General features: G+C 47.9%; 1 protein-coding gene across 2 annotated transcripts in view; it reads right to left on the bottom strand.

Moving 5' to 3' along the window:
- The window catches only part of WDPCP (WD repeat containing planar cell polarity effector), a 2,342,145-nt gene that overhangs the window by 1,432,206 nt on the left and 892,215 nt on the right, over nucleotides 1-17,724 (bottom strand). For both annotated transcript variants that reach the window (XM_086927625.1, XM_086927624.1), the window contains one exon: nucleotides 2,457-2,648. In XM_086927625.1, coding sequence (XP_086783751.1) covers nucleotides 2,457-2,648 — 192 coding nt within the window. The remainder of the gene's footprint in view (nucleotides 1-2,456; nucleotides 2,649-17,724) is intronic.

Here is a 17,724-nt window from a genome sequence, read left to right as displayed (position 1 = left end):
CCACAGCTGCCTCCACTTTACCTACAACAAGCCCAAACACAACAACCACCCCCAACAAACTCTACAAAGAAACTGGAACAAAATCACCATCGACCAGCTCTCCTCATCGCTTCTTCAAAACGCCCCAGCCCACTCCTCAAACCCAGACCACCAACCACGCCACCAACCTCACCCTATGGTTATCCAACAGCGCCGACATCCTAGCACCACTGAAAAAACGACAAATCAAACTTGGCAGCAAAAAAGCCTCCTGGTTCAACGATGATCTTAAGAAATCCAAGAAACTCTGCCGCTCCCTGGAGAAGGCCTGGAAAAAAGACCCAACCACCATCACCAAGGAAGCCTTCAAAAACGCCACTCGCACACACCACCAACTGATCCGAAAAGCCAAGAAAACCGCCTTCAAGGACCGACTAGATAGCAACGCCCACAACAGCAAGGAACTTTTCAACATCGTCAAGGAATTCGCCAATCCCTCGGCCAACTCCAACGACATCACCCCCTCTCAAACCCTCTGCGACTCCCTAGCCTCATTCTTCCACAACAAAATTGCAGACATCCACAACAGCTTCGACAACAAACCCGGAGACCAATCCACCCAACCATCCGCTGGACCTTCACCACCCTCGAACACCCTTAATGACTGGAACCCAATCTCCACTGAGGACACTATCCGCCTGATGAACTCCATCCACTCAGGATCCCCCACAGACCCATGCCCTCACCACATCTTCAACAAAGCAGACTCCATCATAGCACCGCACCTCAGAGACGTCATCAACTGCTCCCTCAACTCCGCCACCTTCCCGGAAAGCTGGAAACACGCAGAACTCAGCGCCCTTCTGAAAAAACCCACAGCGGACCCCACCGAACTCAAAAACTACTGTCCCATCTCGCTCCTCCCATTCCCGGCCAAAGTCATCGAGAAAGCTGTCAACAACCAGCTCGCCGCCTTCCTCGAAGCCAACAACTCCCTCGACTCCTCACAGTCCGGCTTCCGAGCCAAACACAGCACTGAAACCGCACTCATCGCAGCAACAGGCGACATTCGGACCCTACTGGACAATGGAGACACAGTCGCCCTCATCCTCCTCGACCTCTCCGCAGCCTTCGACACAGTCTGTCATAACACCCTTCTACAGCGCCTCAGAAACATCGGAATCCAAGGAAAAGCACTAGAATGGATCACCTCGTTCCTCACCGGAAGAACCCAGAGAGTCCGCCTTCCACCATTCAAGTCAGAGGCCACTGAAGTCATCTGCGGCGTTCCACAAGGATCCTCACTCAGCCCCACCCTTTTCAACGTATACATGAGCCCCCTCGCAACCATCGCACGCCAACACAACCTCAACATCATCTCCTACGCGGATGATACTCAACTGATCCTATCACTCACCAATGACCCTCACACCGCCAAAACTAACCTACACGAAGGAATGAAAGAAGTCGCCGAATGGATGAAACATAGCCGTCTGAAACTGAACTCTGATAAAACAGAAGTCCTTATCTTAGGTACCTCCCCCTCTGCATGGGACGATTCTTGGTGGCCAGAAGCCCTTGGAAAAGCACCCATCCCGACAGACCACGCACGGAACCTGGGCGTCATCCTGGATTCCTCACTTTCGATGTACAAACAAGTCAACGCCGTCTCTTCATCCTGCTTCAACATTCTTCGCATGCTCAAAAAAACATTTCGTTGGATCCCCACCGAAACTAGGAAAACGGTCACCCACGCCCTGGTCACGAGCCGACTGGACTACGGAAACACCCTATACGCCGGCACTACCGCTAAACTCCAGAAAAAACTCCAACGAATCCAAAACGCCTCAGCCAGGCTCATATTAGACATCCCGCATAAAGAACATATCTCTGGTCACCTGAAAAACCTCCACTGGCTACCCGTCAATAAAAGGATCACCTTCCGGCTCCTAACCCACGCACACAAAGCACTCTACGAAATCGGACCAGAATGCCTCAACACTCGACTGTCCTTCTACTCCCCCTCCCGCCAGCTACGATCATCCAACCAAGCCCTTGCCACTGTACCCCGCATCAACAAAGCCACCATGGGAGGTAGATCCTTCTCCTACCTGGCTGCTAAAACCTGGAACTCCCTTCCCACTCACCTTCGCCTCACTCAGAATCACCTAGCATTCAGAAAGAAACTTAAAACGTGGATATTTGACAAGTAATTCCCCTCCCCTCCTCAAGCGCCTTGAGACCCTCTGGGTATGTAGAGCGCTATATAAATTCTTTGACTTGACTGACTTGACACTGTTTTCTTTTACACGTTTACTTTCTTTGGCAATAAAAGCTATATTAGGACACGCTCCGTTTTCGGAATTGCATGTAGAACTCACTGTGACATATAAATACCCTCTTATATTTGATTTGCGTATTTGCAATCATTTTATTTTAATGAACATATATGTAAAATAGCCACATTGGACACTTACCTCAAGTCTGCTCTGAGCGCAGCCCAATAGTACCAAGTTGGCCCTGTCCCTCTCACTGGAAACAGGGGTCCAACACCAGGCATCCTCATGAGTTGTTGGCCACCAGCAAACGGCCATGTCCTGCATGCAGTTTATGGCCAAGCGTCGCTCAGTCCTTCTTCCAGCTGGCCCTGGCATGTGAACATAGGAAATCTAGATTTGAAAAAAAAGATAGACGTTATACAAGAAAAAAACAAGAAGTACTGGATCAAAATAAGGGATGCAACTGCACACAATACTTTATGAGACCCATCAAGAACCAGGCTACTTTGCACTAAAGTGTTCCCATCCATGACAAACCGCAAGATTACGATGAAGTGTTCCTGAAAACATTACAGTGCAAAAAAGTCCTATGCTCTTGAAGATTAGATATCATTCATGTTAATGTTTCTATTGACCATCACTTTGCTTCGCTTGCCAAGGTAAGTACCGTCTTCATGTTAGAGGCTGAAAACAGTTTGGTTTTTTCCTTCAAAAAACGAAAGCTGTGTGACTTTAAAACCACTCAGATGGGCCCAATAATTGAGGGAAGAGAGTCTGCAAACATTATGTAGTATTCTCAAGTTATGCTGTAATGTTCCCTTTCACCTTGTCCCTACCTGCTCAACCAGTGTGAGTGTTCTGTGTAGAATGTTGGCGTGATTGACATGAGTGGAATGCTTGGGTGCCTCGTGTGCCTGGTGTGTGAGCGTTGTCAGTTGGAAGATGGGCTGAGCAGCTAGCAGCCTGCTCCTGGTGGGGCTTGTTGTAAATACTACTTAAAGACCTAATAAACAACAAGAAACTTAACTCGGCTACGTCTATCTTGTCACCTCTACATGTGGGACTAGCCTACTACATTTTGGCGACGATCTTGATGGGATTTATCCTCGCTCACCATGCAAACCAAGAGGAGTTGTTATTCCCCCTTTGACAGCTCTGCTGAGTGCTCAGTCCCAGTGTAAGATTATTTCCAAGTTGTATGCCTTAGCCCTGGATACGAGGACTTCTCCCCTCAGCATGGTTAGGCAAGCCTGGCAATCAGATGTAGGCGTCCCTATTACTGACATATGGTTCTATTGTTGTGAGGTCACCCGTAAGATATCCATTAATGGCCGTCACCGCCTCACCCATTTTAAATTTTTGAATAGAGTTTACTATTCCCCTTTATGTCTTTTTAGGTATGGCTTGCGGGACACTGATAATTGTGATGTCATACACCACGCGCTGGTTTCTTTCATAAAGCGTGGCACTGTCCACAAGTACAACATTATTGGGATTACATTTTCCAGAAGCTGAATGATATCCTTGGGTTGTCCCTTACTCCGGATCCCCTACTAGCGCTCTTGGGATACACTAAAACCCTTAAGAAAGATGTACGTAGATTGGTGTCAATGGGTCTTCTTCTCGCCAAGCGTCGGCTGGCTATGCGCTGGATGAGGGGTCCTGGCCCACGGTGGCAGAGTGGGAGCGTGACATGGTTTACTGTAACACCCAATCTGATGTATATAATGAAATGCTCCCTCCTTGTAATTGTCCGAAGAGTTTTTGGGGTATGTTTGCTCAATATCATGCAGCTTATCAAACTGAGGCTGACACCTCAGAAGATCTGAATATGATTGTGTGAAGTCATTGTTCCACCAATGTCTTAAAGTGTATCTACTAGATGATTGTATTTTCTTGTCAAATCCTCCGGCTCATCAGCAACCTTCATCATGGCCTTGTATCAGACTGATTATTCCATTGTTGGTTTATCATGCCCTTACTGGTCCATCTGATAGTCCCCCCTGACATTCCTTTAAATGTTATCACGTATTGTATTGATTTTGTCAACCCTGTATTTGCATTTGCTTTCTGTGACCCATATCATTGTTACAAAATGTGTTTTATTTTCCTCTTGGTTCCTTATTTTTGAGTATGTAGTTTATTTTTCTGTATTTTTGAAAAATGCAATAAAATAAAAACAAGAAAAAAAACAAGACGAGTTAAGCTAAAGCTGATGGGTCTAAGAAGTAAGGAATTTGTAACAAGTAACAAGAAACTCAAGATAAAGAATCTGGTCAAGTACGCCTCGCAGCTCCACCAGTGTCCATTTACATCAGACAGCCCAGACCAAGAGTGCTGTATTGTGTTCACCTGGCACATGACAACAGAATGTGTGCATTGAAGAGGAGTAAGCATCATCTTTTTACTTATATTTGCCTCAAATGAACACTGAGTTAAGACATTATCCATTACAATTAAGAGCATTGGGGTTTAATATGCGCATTTATCTAATTGAAAAGGTTGGACGCTCTATGCTTTTATGGCTGTTCATTGCAGCAAGTTTTTCCATAATGGTTACTGCCACGGTGAACCCTCAAGTACTTTCTGATCAGAGGTGCCAGATGTGAGGATGTACTTGGCGCCACACATCAGACGTGTCTTTCGTGCTAATGGGGGCAAAGTCAGGTGGGACATAATTTGTGTGTTTGATTTTTGGTCTACGCTGAGACCTAATGTCTGCAGTGTTTCCCAACCGCCGTCTTCAAATTTAAAAGTAACTTGGCACGAGCTCTGGTAAGCGAGCGCGAGTTTACCTCCCATATGCAGACGCGCTCACCAGCTTATGCCCCTTTCTGTGACGTTGCCATTTCTATAGGGATCCGACGTTTGGACTCTGTGATGCACTGTGCTGCAGGAGGGCATTCTGCAGTGCAAACATACCAGGAGCCACCTCATGCGACGTGAGCAGCGTGCGGCCATTTTAGGATTGGAGATGTCTTATTTCAAGTGTGGTTGTTCTACAATGTTAATTGAAGGTTTAAGCCTCAAAGGAATCCCTTCGTTGGAGCGTGAATTTCAAGACTTCTTTGCTTGTTTGTCTGCAGTCTGTTTTCCAGACTGAAAAATTCCCAGGTACTTTCCATCCTTTCTTCGTTGGAACTCTTGTACACAGTTGGGGGGGGGGAGGGGAGAGGTGAAGCCGATAACACTTTTGCTTCTAAAACGAGCCTGCGATTGACTGTTGCTAATTCGTGTGAAACATCGCTCACAGGTGTTGACTACCCCCAGTTAATGACTGTTGCTCATTGTTTTATCGTTGTTTCACCGACTGTAGTTACCAGGTGTACAGTTTGGCTCGTCTTTACATTACAAATTCAGTGTGCCCTGTGTGCCGCCATTCACACTATTCGGGTGAGAGATCACTCACCAGCAGGGTTATATATGCGTTGCAAATTATCTCAGTATCTGTACAGTTTATTTCTTACAATGATGCCATGGGAGTGGGTCCTAGTCCCATTTCTAATTTTTACGTTCTGGTTACAGTATTTGCTAAGAGACTGTACCCTTACTTGAGGGGTAGCTTAAGGGTTTTGATCCCTAGTTACCTTTGGTTTAGGTGTTAGCCCCATTTCCACGTCATTTGTCTCTTCACATCTTTGCTATTAACCCTCTCCCCGTTTGGGTTATGGGGTGTTTTTCCTCATTTACGTATTTTGGACACAACACTTCTTTGCTTTTGGGTGTCAGTCCCACTACCTCATTTTGTGTATGTTGTGTGTTAGTCGCCCCACGCCTCACCCTTTACTTTTACATGGTCATGTTGTGTGTGCAGGTCACCCTGTGCTTCACGTCGACGTAATGTGTGCGTTTGCCACACTGTGCTGCACCAGTGTTGTTTTCTCTTGCTGCACATGTTCTTGGGTGCCAGTCCCATGTAACATTAGTATTTACACTGCTTAGCTTATGGGTTAGTCCCATCTTAGCATGGTCCCTTACATGAGGGGTGCCATTTTTGCCACAGTCTCCTTAGTTGAGGAGTACTTCTTTGGGTGTAGTCCACCCACAGCGTTTTAGTCTTGGGGTATGTTTCCCTGTGAGCTGCTGCACATGTTCTTGGGTGCCAGTCCCATGTAACATTAGTCTGTACACTGCTTAGCTTATGGGTTAGTCCCATATTATCATAATCACTTACATGAGGGGTGGCATTTTGGCTACAGTCTCTTTAGTTGAGGAGTACTTCTTTGGGTTTAGTCCACCCACAGCATTTTAGTCTTGGAGTACGTTTCCCCCTTTACTTTCAAATTGGTTGTTGCACACTTGGTATCCGTGAGCTTTACTTACACTACTCACCTTTTCACTTTTTGTTCACTTTTAAAGGAGGAGGATGGTGTTAGTATGTGCTTCTATCCTTTCATCCTTCTTTCCTCCTTTGTTTGTCTGTTTTCCCTCTTGTGATGTGGTTTTACCATTCATCCCTTGGTTTATGGACTGTTTTCATCATTTGTACATTGCTGTGTGTAGTTGTTTTCATTTTTATTTGGTTCTATTTATTTTTCAATATAAAAGGGAGAGGACATGTGGTATTCTCATGTTATGCTGTAATGTTCTTTCATCCAGCTCGGCCAGTGTGAGTGTTCTGTGTAGAATGTTGGCGTGATTGACATGAGTGGAATGCTTGGGTGCCTGAGTGTTGTCAGTTTGAAGATGGGCTGAGCAGCTAGCAGGCTGCTCCTGGTGGAGCTTGCTGTAAATACTACTTAAGGACCTAATAAACAACAAGAAACTCAACTTGGTTACATCTACTATGTCACCTCTACATGTGGGACTAGCCCACTTCACATTATTAAAGATGGATCATGAAAGGAAAAAGAAAAATAAGTATCTTGAGCTCTGCGTTTTAGTGACAGTTTGTATTAGTGTAAGAAAATGTGACACCACTTTAGAATTACAACGGCTGTTAGATTAATACAAACAAATAAATCAAAATGTGTACAGAGTAGTAGCAAAGATACTCAAAGGAATAGAACGTTGGATCGAACAGACAATTTCCAGTTTGAGAGACATTATTACATGTGTGTTGAAACAAGACATGGCGTTCTAGTTTTATGTATACATGGAAATAGATATAATATGATTAACTTGTGCACGTCATCTTGTATGTGGAAAATGACTTTCAATAAATTAACATATTTAGTATATTTGAAAAAGAAAACACATTAATGTGGGCACTATAGTAGCACAGCATAGTGGAATTGAATACTAAGCAGGCCTATGTACCAAAACCCACACAATACAACAGAGTTGGATCATTGTTGATGCTGCACAAACACTCCTGCCACATCATGTATAGTATTCTGGAGCACAAAAGTCTTCATGTAGTCCAACAAAAAGCAAAGTTAATGTTGTACAATAATATTCCTATATAGCACAGAAAGCAAACAAAAGGTATAGGGCATGTTGCAGAAATTCAATGAGTTCAGCCAGTAGGGGTAATACTGTATTATTGGTCCATAGTAACTAGTGTAATTCTCCATCTTGGTTAAGGGTTTTATTAACAGACCTAAGTCCAATGATCCATTTTGCTTCCATTCTATGGAGCATAAGGGATCTTTTACCCCCTTTTGAGGATGGCTCGCATGATCATTAATGCATGCGATTTGATTGAGATAGGACCACCCGAATGGTGTGCAGTGTTTAAAGTTTAGCCAGAGGGTAGTTGTCATCTTTGTTCCGAATTTCTTTAATGTGTTCCTGTATGTGCTCCTTTAGGGGGCAGATTGTACTGCCCACATAAATGTTAATGCAAAAACATATGATTATATAGACAACATACTCTGAGTTGCAGTTCATAAAGTCTGAAATTTTGTATGTTGAGCTGTCATTACATTGGCAGGCAAAGGTTTTATCTAATGCAAAGCAGTACGTGCTGTACTTTCCACATTTGATAAAGCATCTCTGTAAGTTTGGCAGCCACGTCAGTTTATCTGATTTTGGTATGAGCCTCAAAACATTATGGCAAATATGGCTGTGTGTAGGAGAGTAGGGTCTGCTTCCATTGGTCACGCCCACTTTTTGCTGTGATTTTCTGTTTTTTCGACTTTAGTGTGGCTGTGGGCCTGCTAATCAGGCCCACAGCCCAGCTGTTCTCTCTCAAAATTGATACCTTGTACTTTAGGTACATACCTGATTGGGTATTGGGTCAACTTTGTGAGCCCCTGTATAGTGTACCATAGGTACCCAGGGCATAAGTGCATATAAGGCCTACCAGGGGCTGCAGCATGTATTATGCCACCCCTGGCTGGCCATCCAAACTGACACCACAGGCTGATAACTCAGCTTGGGTAAGGTGGTGTAATCACCCCTTACTTAGATATAGTATACCTATATCTACCCATATATATAGACACATATGCACCTATACGTCACTCCGATGGTAGGCCTCGACAATCCTGGAGGCAGACTGCTTGGTTTTATGTGAGAGGGTGCCCTAGCATGAGCTGAGCCCCTCTGCAGCTTTCGGAACCATCTCCTTATAGCTTTCTATGATATAGCCATACCATATACTCTTAAGTGCATTATAATCCTCGCAGTTAATGCTAACTTTAGTTTGGCTTTATCAAAACATGTTGTGTAAGGTGTCAAACACTTTGGAATACTACCCCCCCACCGCCAATTCTGGCGTTGGGGGTAGCATTCCACCCTTCTAGAGGGAAAAGACATGTATATTACTGCTTTACCCGGTTAAAGTTAAACAGAGTCCCAGCATCACAAAATGGATGCTGCTGCCACAGACACAAGTCTGACCTCCTGCTGCTGGACGAAACTCCGGTAGGGGAGGCCTGGACAATAGGTTTCCTGTCCAGGGAGGTGCCAGCACCTCCCCAGACAGGCAGATGTGTATTGGGACAGGGAGGGCTGCATCAGCAGATGCTTTTTGAGACACTGCCTGGGGCACACAAGGTGCTCCATGCATAGCCTGGTTCAAACCAGTTGCTGAGGCACTCCAGCCTCGCTCTGGCGCGAAACTGGACAAAGGAAAAGGGGTGTAACCACCCCCATCCAAGGTCCACCCATAGGAGGGACCTAGCAGGTAATCCAGCCCCTTTTCTTAGTATAAGTATAGGAGCTGTGTCCCCAGGACTTTAGATTATCCTGGAAAGAAACTTTGATACAGAACTCTTGAACCTTCGACATTCTATTCTGACTAGAAGACGGAAGACATCTCCCTTGTGGTCAAGGAGTGACCACCCTGTGCAAACAGGCACCACCAGCAACTTGCCGGTCTGCTTTGTCATCGCTCCTGCCGGAACCCGAAGACTCAGCGACACAGGAACTGGACTCTTTGACTTCTCTAACTCCGACCCACATTCGCAGCAAAGCTGAGACCCATGAAGGACACAAGAGACATGGGACCTGACACCCTGGACATCCTGCATTTTGCTAACTGCATCGCCTCCTGAGGTAACTCGCAGTTGTGCATTGGTGTACGAGAAGCCCCAGACACGAGCACCATTTGCACCGAAGCTCAGCCCTCCACACTCCACTAGTGCCGCGTGGGGCCCGCTCTTGCATTTCAGCTTGACGTGTGTCTTCCCGGTTCCTTGCCCGTTGACTAGTGAGCCCTCTTAAGACTTTTCTTTCGAACTAAACTGCTTTCCTGAGGGGCCTGGCCACGGAGGCGACCAAGATGGCCGCATCCGATTGAAGCTCCGACGATCAGGCTTACGAGCTTCCATCTAGATCGATGTAGGAGCAGACAATGATAGCCGGACACCATCCTACGGCACCCGGGAACATGCGGAGATCCTTTTGATGCCTGGAGCGTGGCGACACCGAGCCTGAAGAAGCACGGGCAAGAGCGGGGCCTGTGAGCTGAGACGGCGCCTCAGGCCACGTCATTGCTGCGGAGTTTTGCTGCTGGGCGGTGAGTTTGCGCCCGTTCCCCTCCTCCCGCTGCCTCTGTGGTTCCTTCCGCCCGTCCGGCGGGCTCCTCGCTGTCCGCTCTTTCCCTGCAGCCCCTCGGTGCAGGTCCCCTGGTCTCCGGTGCGCTTGCGGGACGCCTTGGCCTGGTGGGCGTCCCGAGACCGGGGCCTGGAGTGCTGGGCCCGGGGGTGGATTTGCGGGTGCTCCCGGGGGTCCCGGCGGGGAGCTGGAGCGACGTGGGGTGGGGCGTTTTGGCTTCCCCCCGAGGGGGCTCCAGTACTAGTGGGGTGTGGGAGCCTGCACCGTGGGCTATTTTCCCTGTGTTGCGGGCTCTGCTTCGTTCTGGTCTGGGGCCTTTTTGGGGGCTCTGGCTGAATTTGGGTCCCTGATAGTGTGCGTGGTGCCCGCCTAGTGATACTCACCAACCCGGCTGCTGAGTGCTGATTCCCTCCTACGACTGCTGCTTAACTCGTGGAACTGCTGGTTTTCTGGGGCCTGTGCCTTTGGCTGAGGAGTCCTTGCCTAATCTGATGTGCCCACGGACTGCCCCAACCACTCGTCACTGGCACTGTGCCTGTCGCTGTGTTCACGCCTTGCCTCCTGGTTTGCTGTAATACCGGCCTGTGATACCTTGGGTGGACTGGACGCTGCTGCTGCGCCGTGACTTGGGCCTTCCACAGATTCCCGCTCTGCAGGAACGCGGCAGCTGTGCATGCACATCCGTTTCCTCATGTCTCACCTGGCCTCTCCGCGGTCATACATGGTTGGCCCCGCATTGTGATCACTGATTGTTTACTCCCTTTAATTGCCACTGCACTGCTGGCTCCTGTCGTTTCACATTCTCTGCCTGTTGTGGTCAGTGCTGCCTGGCGGCTTGTCTGGGTGTCTTCCACTCGATTGACGCTCTCCTCCTGGTTGCTGGGTCTGCTCAGTAACGCTTGCCTTACACTTATCTTTGCTTATCCCCCTTCTGGACTCAAACACGATGGTGAAGAAAGATCCTAAGCTTACCAAGCTGCAATTTGATAAAACGCTGGGAGCGGCGTCCGATGCTCCTGCTGATCAAATCGCGGAGGCCTACGGCCTACAGGACGCAGATGGCCCGGCCTCCCTTGCAACGGCCATGCTGGCTGAAATGAGAGCCGGTTTCAAAGCGTTTGATGGCCGGTTTGATGACCTAGACAAGAGGCTGGCGGATATGAGTATCAAGATCCAAATTCACGATCGGCGGCTGGATGTCGTGGAATCCAGAGTGTCAGACGTAGAGGACGGTGCTGCATCCTCCTTGAAGCGGCTGGAAAGAGTCGAGAAGATCCTCAAAGATGTGGCTATTAAGAATGAGTGATTCAGAAAAGGGGGTGGTGATGAACAGAGTGTCTGAATTAAGCAGACCACTCTTACCCAGTCCAAAGATCAGGGCTTGATCCATCACCGTTTTCAAGCCCTGATCTTTGGACTGGGTAAGAGTGGTCTGCTTAATTTAGACACTCTGTTCATCACCACCCCCTTTTCTGAATCGTTTTTGGCCACTATAGGTGTGGCAGGGTATACTCAGACATGAGTCCCTTTCTCACTGCACCATCAGGATTCAAGCACCCGGGCCGAAGAAGGCTGAAATGCCAGAAACCGGTCCCCGGTAGCTTGTCTCCTTTCTGGTGAAGAATTGGCTTGGTAGTTTAGTCTGCCCTGTTCCCATGATGCACTGGGCCAGGGACAGACTGATTTGCATATAGCCAGGTTCTGAGCTGGGATGGTGCAGTGAGATAAATAACAGTGATGGATCAAGCCCTGATCTTTGGACTGGGTAGGAGTGGTCTGCTTAATTCAGACACTCTGTTCATCACCACCCCCTTTTCTGAATCGTTTTTGGCCACTATAGGTGTGGCAGGGTATACTCAGACATGAGTCCCTTTCTCACTGCACCATCAGGATTCAAGCAAGCCGGGCCGAAGAAGGCTGAAATGCCAGAAACCGGTCCCCGGTAGCTTGTCTCCTTTCTGTTGAAGAATTGGCTTGGTAGTTTAGTCTGCCCTGTTCCCATGATGCACTGGGCCAGGGACAGACTGATTTGCATATAGCCAGGTTCTGAGCTGGGATGGTGCAGTGAGATAAATAACGGTGATGGATCAAGCCCTGATCTTTGGACTGGGTAAGAGTGGTCTGCTTAATTCAGACACTCTGTTCATCACCACCCCCTTTTCTGAATCGTTTTTGGCCATTATAGGTGTGGCAGGGTATACTCAGACATGAGTCCCTTTCTCACTGCACCATCAGGATTCAAGCAAGCCGGGCCGAAGAAGGCTGAAATGCCAGAAACCGGTCCCCGGTAGCTTGTCTCCTTTCTGGTGAAGAATTGGCTTGGTAGTTTAGTCTGCCCTGTTCCCATGATGCACTGGGCCAGGGACAGACTGATTTGCATATAGCCAGGTTCTGAGCTGGGATGGTGCAGTGAGATAAATAACGGTGATGGATCAAGCCCTGATCTTTGGACTGGGTAAGAGTGGTCTGCTTAATTCAGACACTCTGTTCATCACCACCCCCTTTTCTGAATCGTTATTAAGAATGAGGACTTGGAGGCCCGCAGTCGCCGAAATAACATCCAAATTATCGGCGTTCCGGAGATGACAGCTACCAGCCGGATGGACACGTTTGTGGAACAACTACTGACTGAATTGTTTGGCAGGGATGTTTTCATGCAAGGCTTTGTGGTGGAGCGCGCCCATAGATCGCTGGGCCCCCGTCCTCGGCCGGGCCTGCCTCCTAGACCAATCATCGCCAGGCTCATGCACTTCCGTGATAGAGACACCGCTCTTCGTGCGGCTCGCGACATGGGGAACGTCCAATGGCAGGAGAATAAGCTGGCCTTTTTCCCAGACTTTACCATCGTGGTGCAGGAGGCAAGGCGCAAATTCCAGGGGGTCAAGGCAACTTTGAGAAACCTGGGTCTACGTTATGTCATGCTGTACCCGGCGAGATTCAAGGTGGACATAAATGTCAGGTCCCGAGCTGCAGCAAGTCCAAATCGGTCCAGGAGATCATGATTCCCTAAGCTTTCAGGTCCGATACCTACTCTATCCTTGTGGAGTTGGCGTCAGCGAGTAGCGCAACTGAGGGCAGTCTAGATTGGTTGGTTCCGGGTGAGCCGTTATGTTACGGCGGTCAGCGTTCTAGCTTCCAGCTGACTGTCGGCCATTTCGTGCGCTCGTTCTATCAGTACTGCGCACTTCAACTGTCATTTTCTGACGGACGGTCGCTTCTTCCTGAGGCTTGTCCAATTTCCGTAATATACTGAGTTTTGACCTTACCATTGGTGCGGGGTTTTAGACCCATCCTTTCCCCCTCCATTTCCGTCTTTTGAGACCTCCGTCCTCTTTGAATTCTGTGACGGATATTGTATTCTGAGGTGCTCCTGCACCTATTCCCAATTCCCGTCACTTCAGATTCTGGAGCAGAGTTCTATCCGGTATCCTGTTATTCCAGTCAGAAGATCTTCCAGCTTCAGGTTTTTGAGCGGAATCCTGAGGGTCGGCTTTGCGGAGAGAATCCAGAACCTCGTCGGAAACACAAGTAGGAGGTTTCCATTGAGTTTCGAGTTGAGAGTTAAAGACTGTAATGTCATCTTGAGAGACTTTTGCAAAGACTGTATTTGCGTATCGCTCCAAGCTATTACTGGGTATTCCTGAGAAATTAGTTACTGGTGTTGGTAACTCCTGCACTGTTCTGGAACTTAGTCAATCTAAGAAAAGTCTACTTTTGGATGAATTGGTAGTCGAGGGTTTTCTCATCTCCTCAATCATCACACGTGCACTAGTAGATAGGGGTATTCAATTGTATGCATATAATTAATACTGCTGTGTACCACCTTATCATCTTCATTCAACCAGAGGAGTCGCCCCAGACACCGAACAGTTGTACTAAAATATCTCCAGCAATTGAGAGTATTCTGGACAATCTAAGAGAGCAGCTATTTCCACACAAGTACAGGGTAGGAGACCAGTCCCGAGGGAGTTAGCGCTAGAATAGGCCAGTAGTTATTGGAACGGTATTATTGTTGTCTTTAATGTTCTAGGTGTACACGCTGTGCTGAAGAACTAGAAGACACCAGTGTGGACGTCTCTCTTGTTTGTCTATCCCCTTCCCCTTTCCCTTTCGTTCCTGGTCTCGGAGAGATCCGGGCTCAGGGAGGTGAGGGAGTTGGGAATTATTCAGCTGGGACCTCCCTTCGAGTCGTCTGCTCCCACGGAGAACCGCAGGAATTCAGGTACACTTCTGACAATAAATGGCAGGTCCCGAGTGTTCGCTACTCCGACCGAGGCGCAAGAGTTCTGCCGAAAATATAAGAAGAATCATGCTGGGGCGTCTGGAGCACCGGGATCTGCTTCCCCACCACAGGGGGACTCGCAGACGAGTGTGGAGCTCTTCTCCCAGTCCGGGACGGGTTGATGGATTCTTTTCATGTGTTTTCAATGTGTCCTGATAAGCTTCTTAAATTTCTTTTTATTCATGTCCTTCTGTATGTATTATTGTTTAGTGTTCTGATGGCCGATTGGCATGGCGTTGCCATGCCCTATGGTGAATACTGTGATGTTCTTTCCTAATGTTCTAGCTTTACATTAATTAATTAATTGTGGGTTTCTAACGCGCTAGAATCGACTCCCGAAGGAGTATCTCTGCGCAGTAGACCGCTGGGGAACCAGTCCTGCCTTTCCCTGTGAGATGGTCCCTACTGGGTATCTCCAAGGTGAAACCAGGCATCCCCGGCGTATGTAGGGGGCCGTTGTGGAGATGAGGCAAGCTAATGCCCAGAGCTGCCGAGTGTGATCCCTGGTTAGAGTAGGCACCGAGGTGAGAATTATCGAGTCCGCTGACCCTAGTCCACGACCCTGCCGCATCGGAAATTGAAACCTGGTCCCGGGCCGTCCTCTGCTCCCGAGTCTGCTGCCTCTAACCAGTGAGCCACACCACTCCACACATTGTGCTTCATTTGCTCCTGCAGTTATGCTAAGGTCCCTAATGCACATGTGCTTAGTTGACTATCCAGGGGTATGTCTCTTTGGGGTTGGTGAGAGGCTTGGTGGGGGGTGAGGGGGGGACGTTGGTTACGTTTGAATGGTATTTGCAGATTTTTCGATTTAATGATTGCAATGTGGTTTATTGCGCTTGATCCCGGTCTTTTAATATTAGGGGGTGATTTTAATCTCCTACTGGACCCTGCTAGGGACAGCACCTCCGATTCCCCCGACACTAAACCCCGTTCCCGTCAAACTCTCAGGGACATACGTGGCAAGTTTTCCTTGATCGATGTTGAGCTCCAGCTGCATGAGCACCGTCCGGATTTCACTCATTACTCAGGGTACCACAACACGTGGACCAGGATCGACTATTGGTTGGTGTCTCCGGGGGTGGTGGGTTGGCTGGCTGATGTTGTGACTCTCCCCTGCACACTCTCGGACCATTCTCCAGTGCTATTGCGATTGAATATTCCCAGATCTGGGGGTTATGAGAGACAGTGGAGATTTCCTGGCTGGGCATTGTTAGATACGGTTTAGAGTGAGGAGCTCAGACTGGCAATTGAGGACTATTTTGACATCAACACGGGGTCGGTGGACACATGGGCAGTTCTTTGGGAGGGCTTTAAGGCTTATATTAGAGGTGTATGTATCGCCAAGCATGCAGGGGTCTTACGTGACCTTCGTGCCAGTTCCAAGAGAATCACTTGCACCGTGGCCTTCAATTTCGAACGGGCCCTCTTTTAATTTCTTTGTATGCGGATGACACTGTCCTTTACGTTAGGATGCCCCATATCAATTTAGAGCCCTTGCTTTTGTAAATCATTAGGTTCGTTAGATTTTCTGGACTTAGTATTAATTGGCACATATCCGTTATTTTCCCTCTCACTACCTGCACCACGTCCTGGCCTTGCGAATTCCCTTTGGAATGGTGTAGTGACTCGGTTAGGTACCTTGGAGTTCATGTTCACCTTGACACTGCTACAATGATTAGACTCAACTATGGTAGAGCGATTTTGTTTGTTGGAGTCTCAGATTGTGAAATGGCTACGTCTTCCGTTGTCCATGGCAGGTAGGATTGCTATTATTAAGATGGGCGTCCTACCCCGGTTTCTCTATCTTTTTAATAATATCCCCATCCCACTCACGAATAATTTTTTTCTGCAACTGCGTACGTTACTTATACATTTGGTGTGGGGGGACAAGACGCTCCGAGTCTGTTGGAAGACTCTTACTTTGCCATATGATAGAGCAGGGTTCGGAGTTCGGGGCAGCAGCAGAGTTCCCACTCGGCAGGCCTGGCTCAGAAGCGTGGTGTTTTGCAATGTCCAATGTGAAGAATTTTACACCTTACTCCCCAGCACTTCCTGACCTGTGGACATATGGGGCCCACACAGAGATTATGTATCCCAACACAAGGCGACACTGGGCTCACAGACTGAGATTGGTATAGTCCCAGAGGGGTTGGGTTAGATGCCCTTTGCTGGATGTGAATAGTGGGTGTGGTTTGACATGGTGCTTCGGCATGCTTACCTCCCTGCTGTTTGGCTTAGTCCTCCTCACTGGAGACGGTGAGATCCTCCTTCATTTTGAACTAACGTGTTGATTGGTTGTATGTACATCACATGTGTTCCATATTGGATTGTATTTCGCTGCTCGCTTTCATCGCCATATGTGACTGTAATTTGCATGATATGCTATGGTTGAAATCTGTCACTGCTGTTGCTATAATCTGCATTGTATCATCATTGCTATACGTCTGTGTAAAAACCAGAAGTAAAGTAAAAAAAAAAAAAAAAAACTAAACTGCTTTCCTGGTTGCTCAAGGCTTGCTCCAGCTTCCCTTCAAAGGAGAAGTGCCACAGACCTTGCTGGTCTGCAACAGAGCCAATCTCGACATCCTGTGTGGGTTGCATTTTGGATTCAATCCGGATACCGACACCGCAGTCAACTAGATCCTTTGTAGGATAGCTCGAATCCAGCGCCTGGTCATCGTCGATGCCTCCTGGACCTCGTGGCTGAAGAGACAAACTCACCTTCTTCACCTTCAAGCACGCAACATCGCCTGGTTCCTTTCTGGTCACTGGCTAGTGACCCAGACTCTGTCCCCTCTGCTTTCAGGTTCTTCACATCACCGATCCACCCTTGGATCCACCAGACACTTTTCCTCTGGACGCCTGCAGCACTTCTTTGCAGATCTCCATAGAATACGACAACTAAACCCGACACGAAAAGACACCAATGCACCCGGCTTCCCTGGGTGAGGTAACATGAGTACTCCGGTACTCCCGTGGGTCTTGACTCTCGAAGTGTCCTAGTTTAAAAGAGTTCCATCTTAGTGCATCCGGAAGTGTCCTTAAACAGTGACTTTGTAACTTCTTCGTTTCCCTTTATAAGTCAATGGTAACTCGCGACTGTGTTTAGACACTGCAAGCGTCTCCCGTGGGCCTCCTACTTCCTAACCTTTGGTTGTTTAGTGTAGTCACAGCGATTCTACAGGCCCTAGGCCTGCTTTCTAACTCTCACGTGGTTCTTATACCACTTTCTTAGTA

The sequence above is a fragment of the Lissotriton vulgaris genome, chromosome 6, assembly GCF_964263255.1.
Source record: "Lissotriton vulgaris chromosome 6, aLisVul1.2, whole genome shotgun sequence".
Lineage (NCBI taxonomy): Eukaryota > Metazoa > Chordata > Amphibia > Caudata > Salamandridae > Lissotriton > Lissotriton vulgaris.
This window is presented reverse-complemented; position numbering and strand designations above follow the sequence as displayed.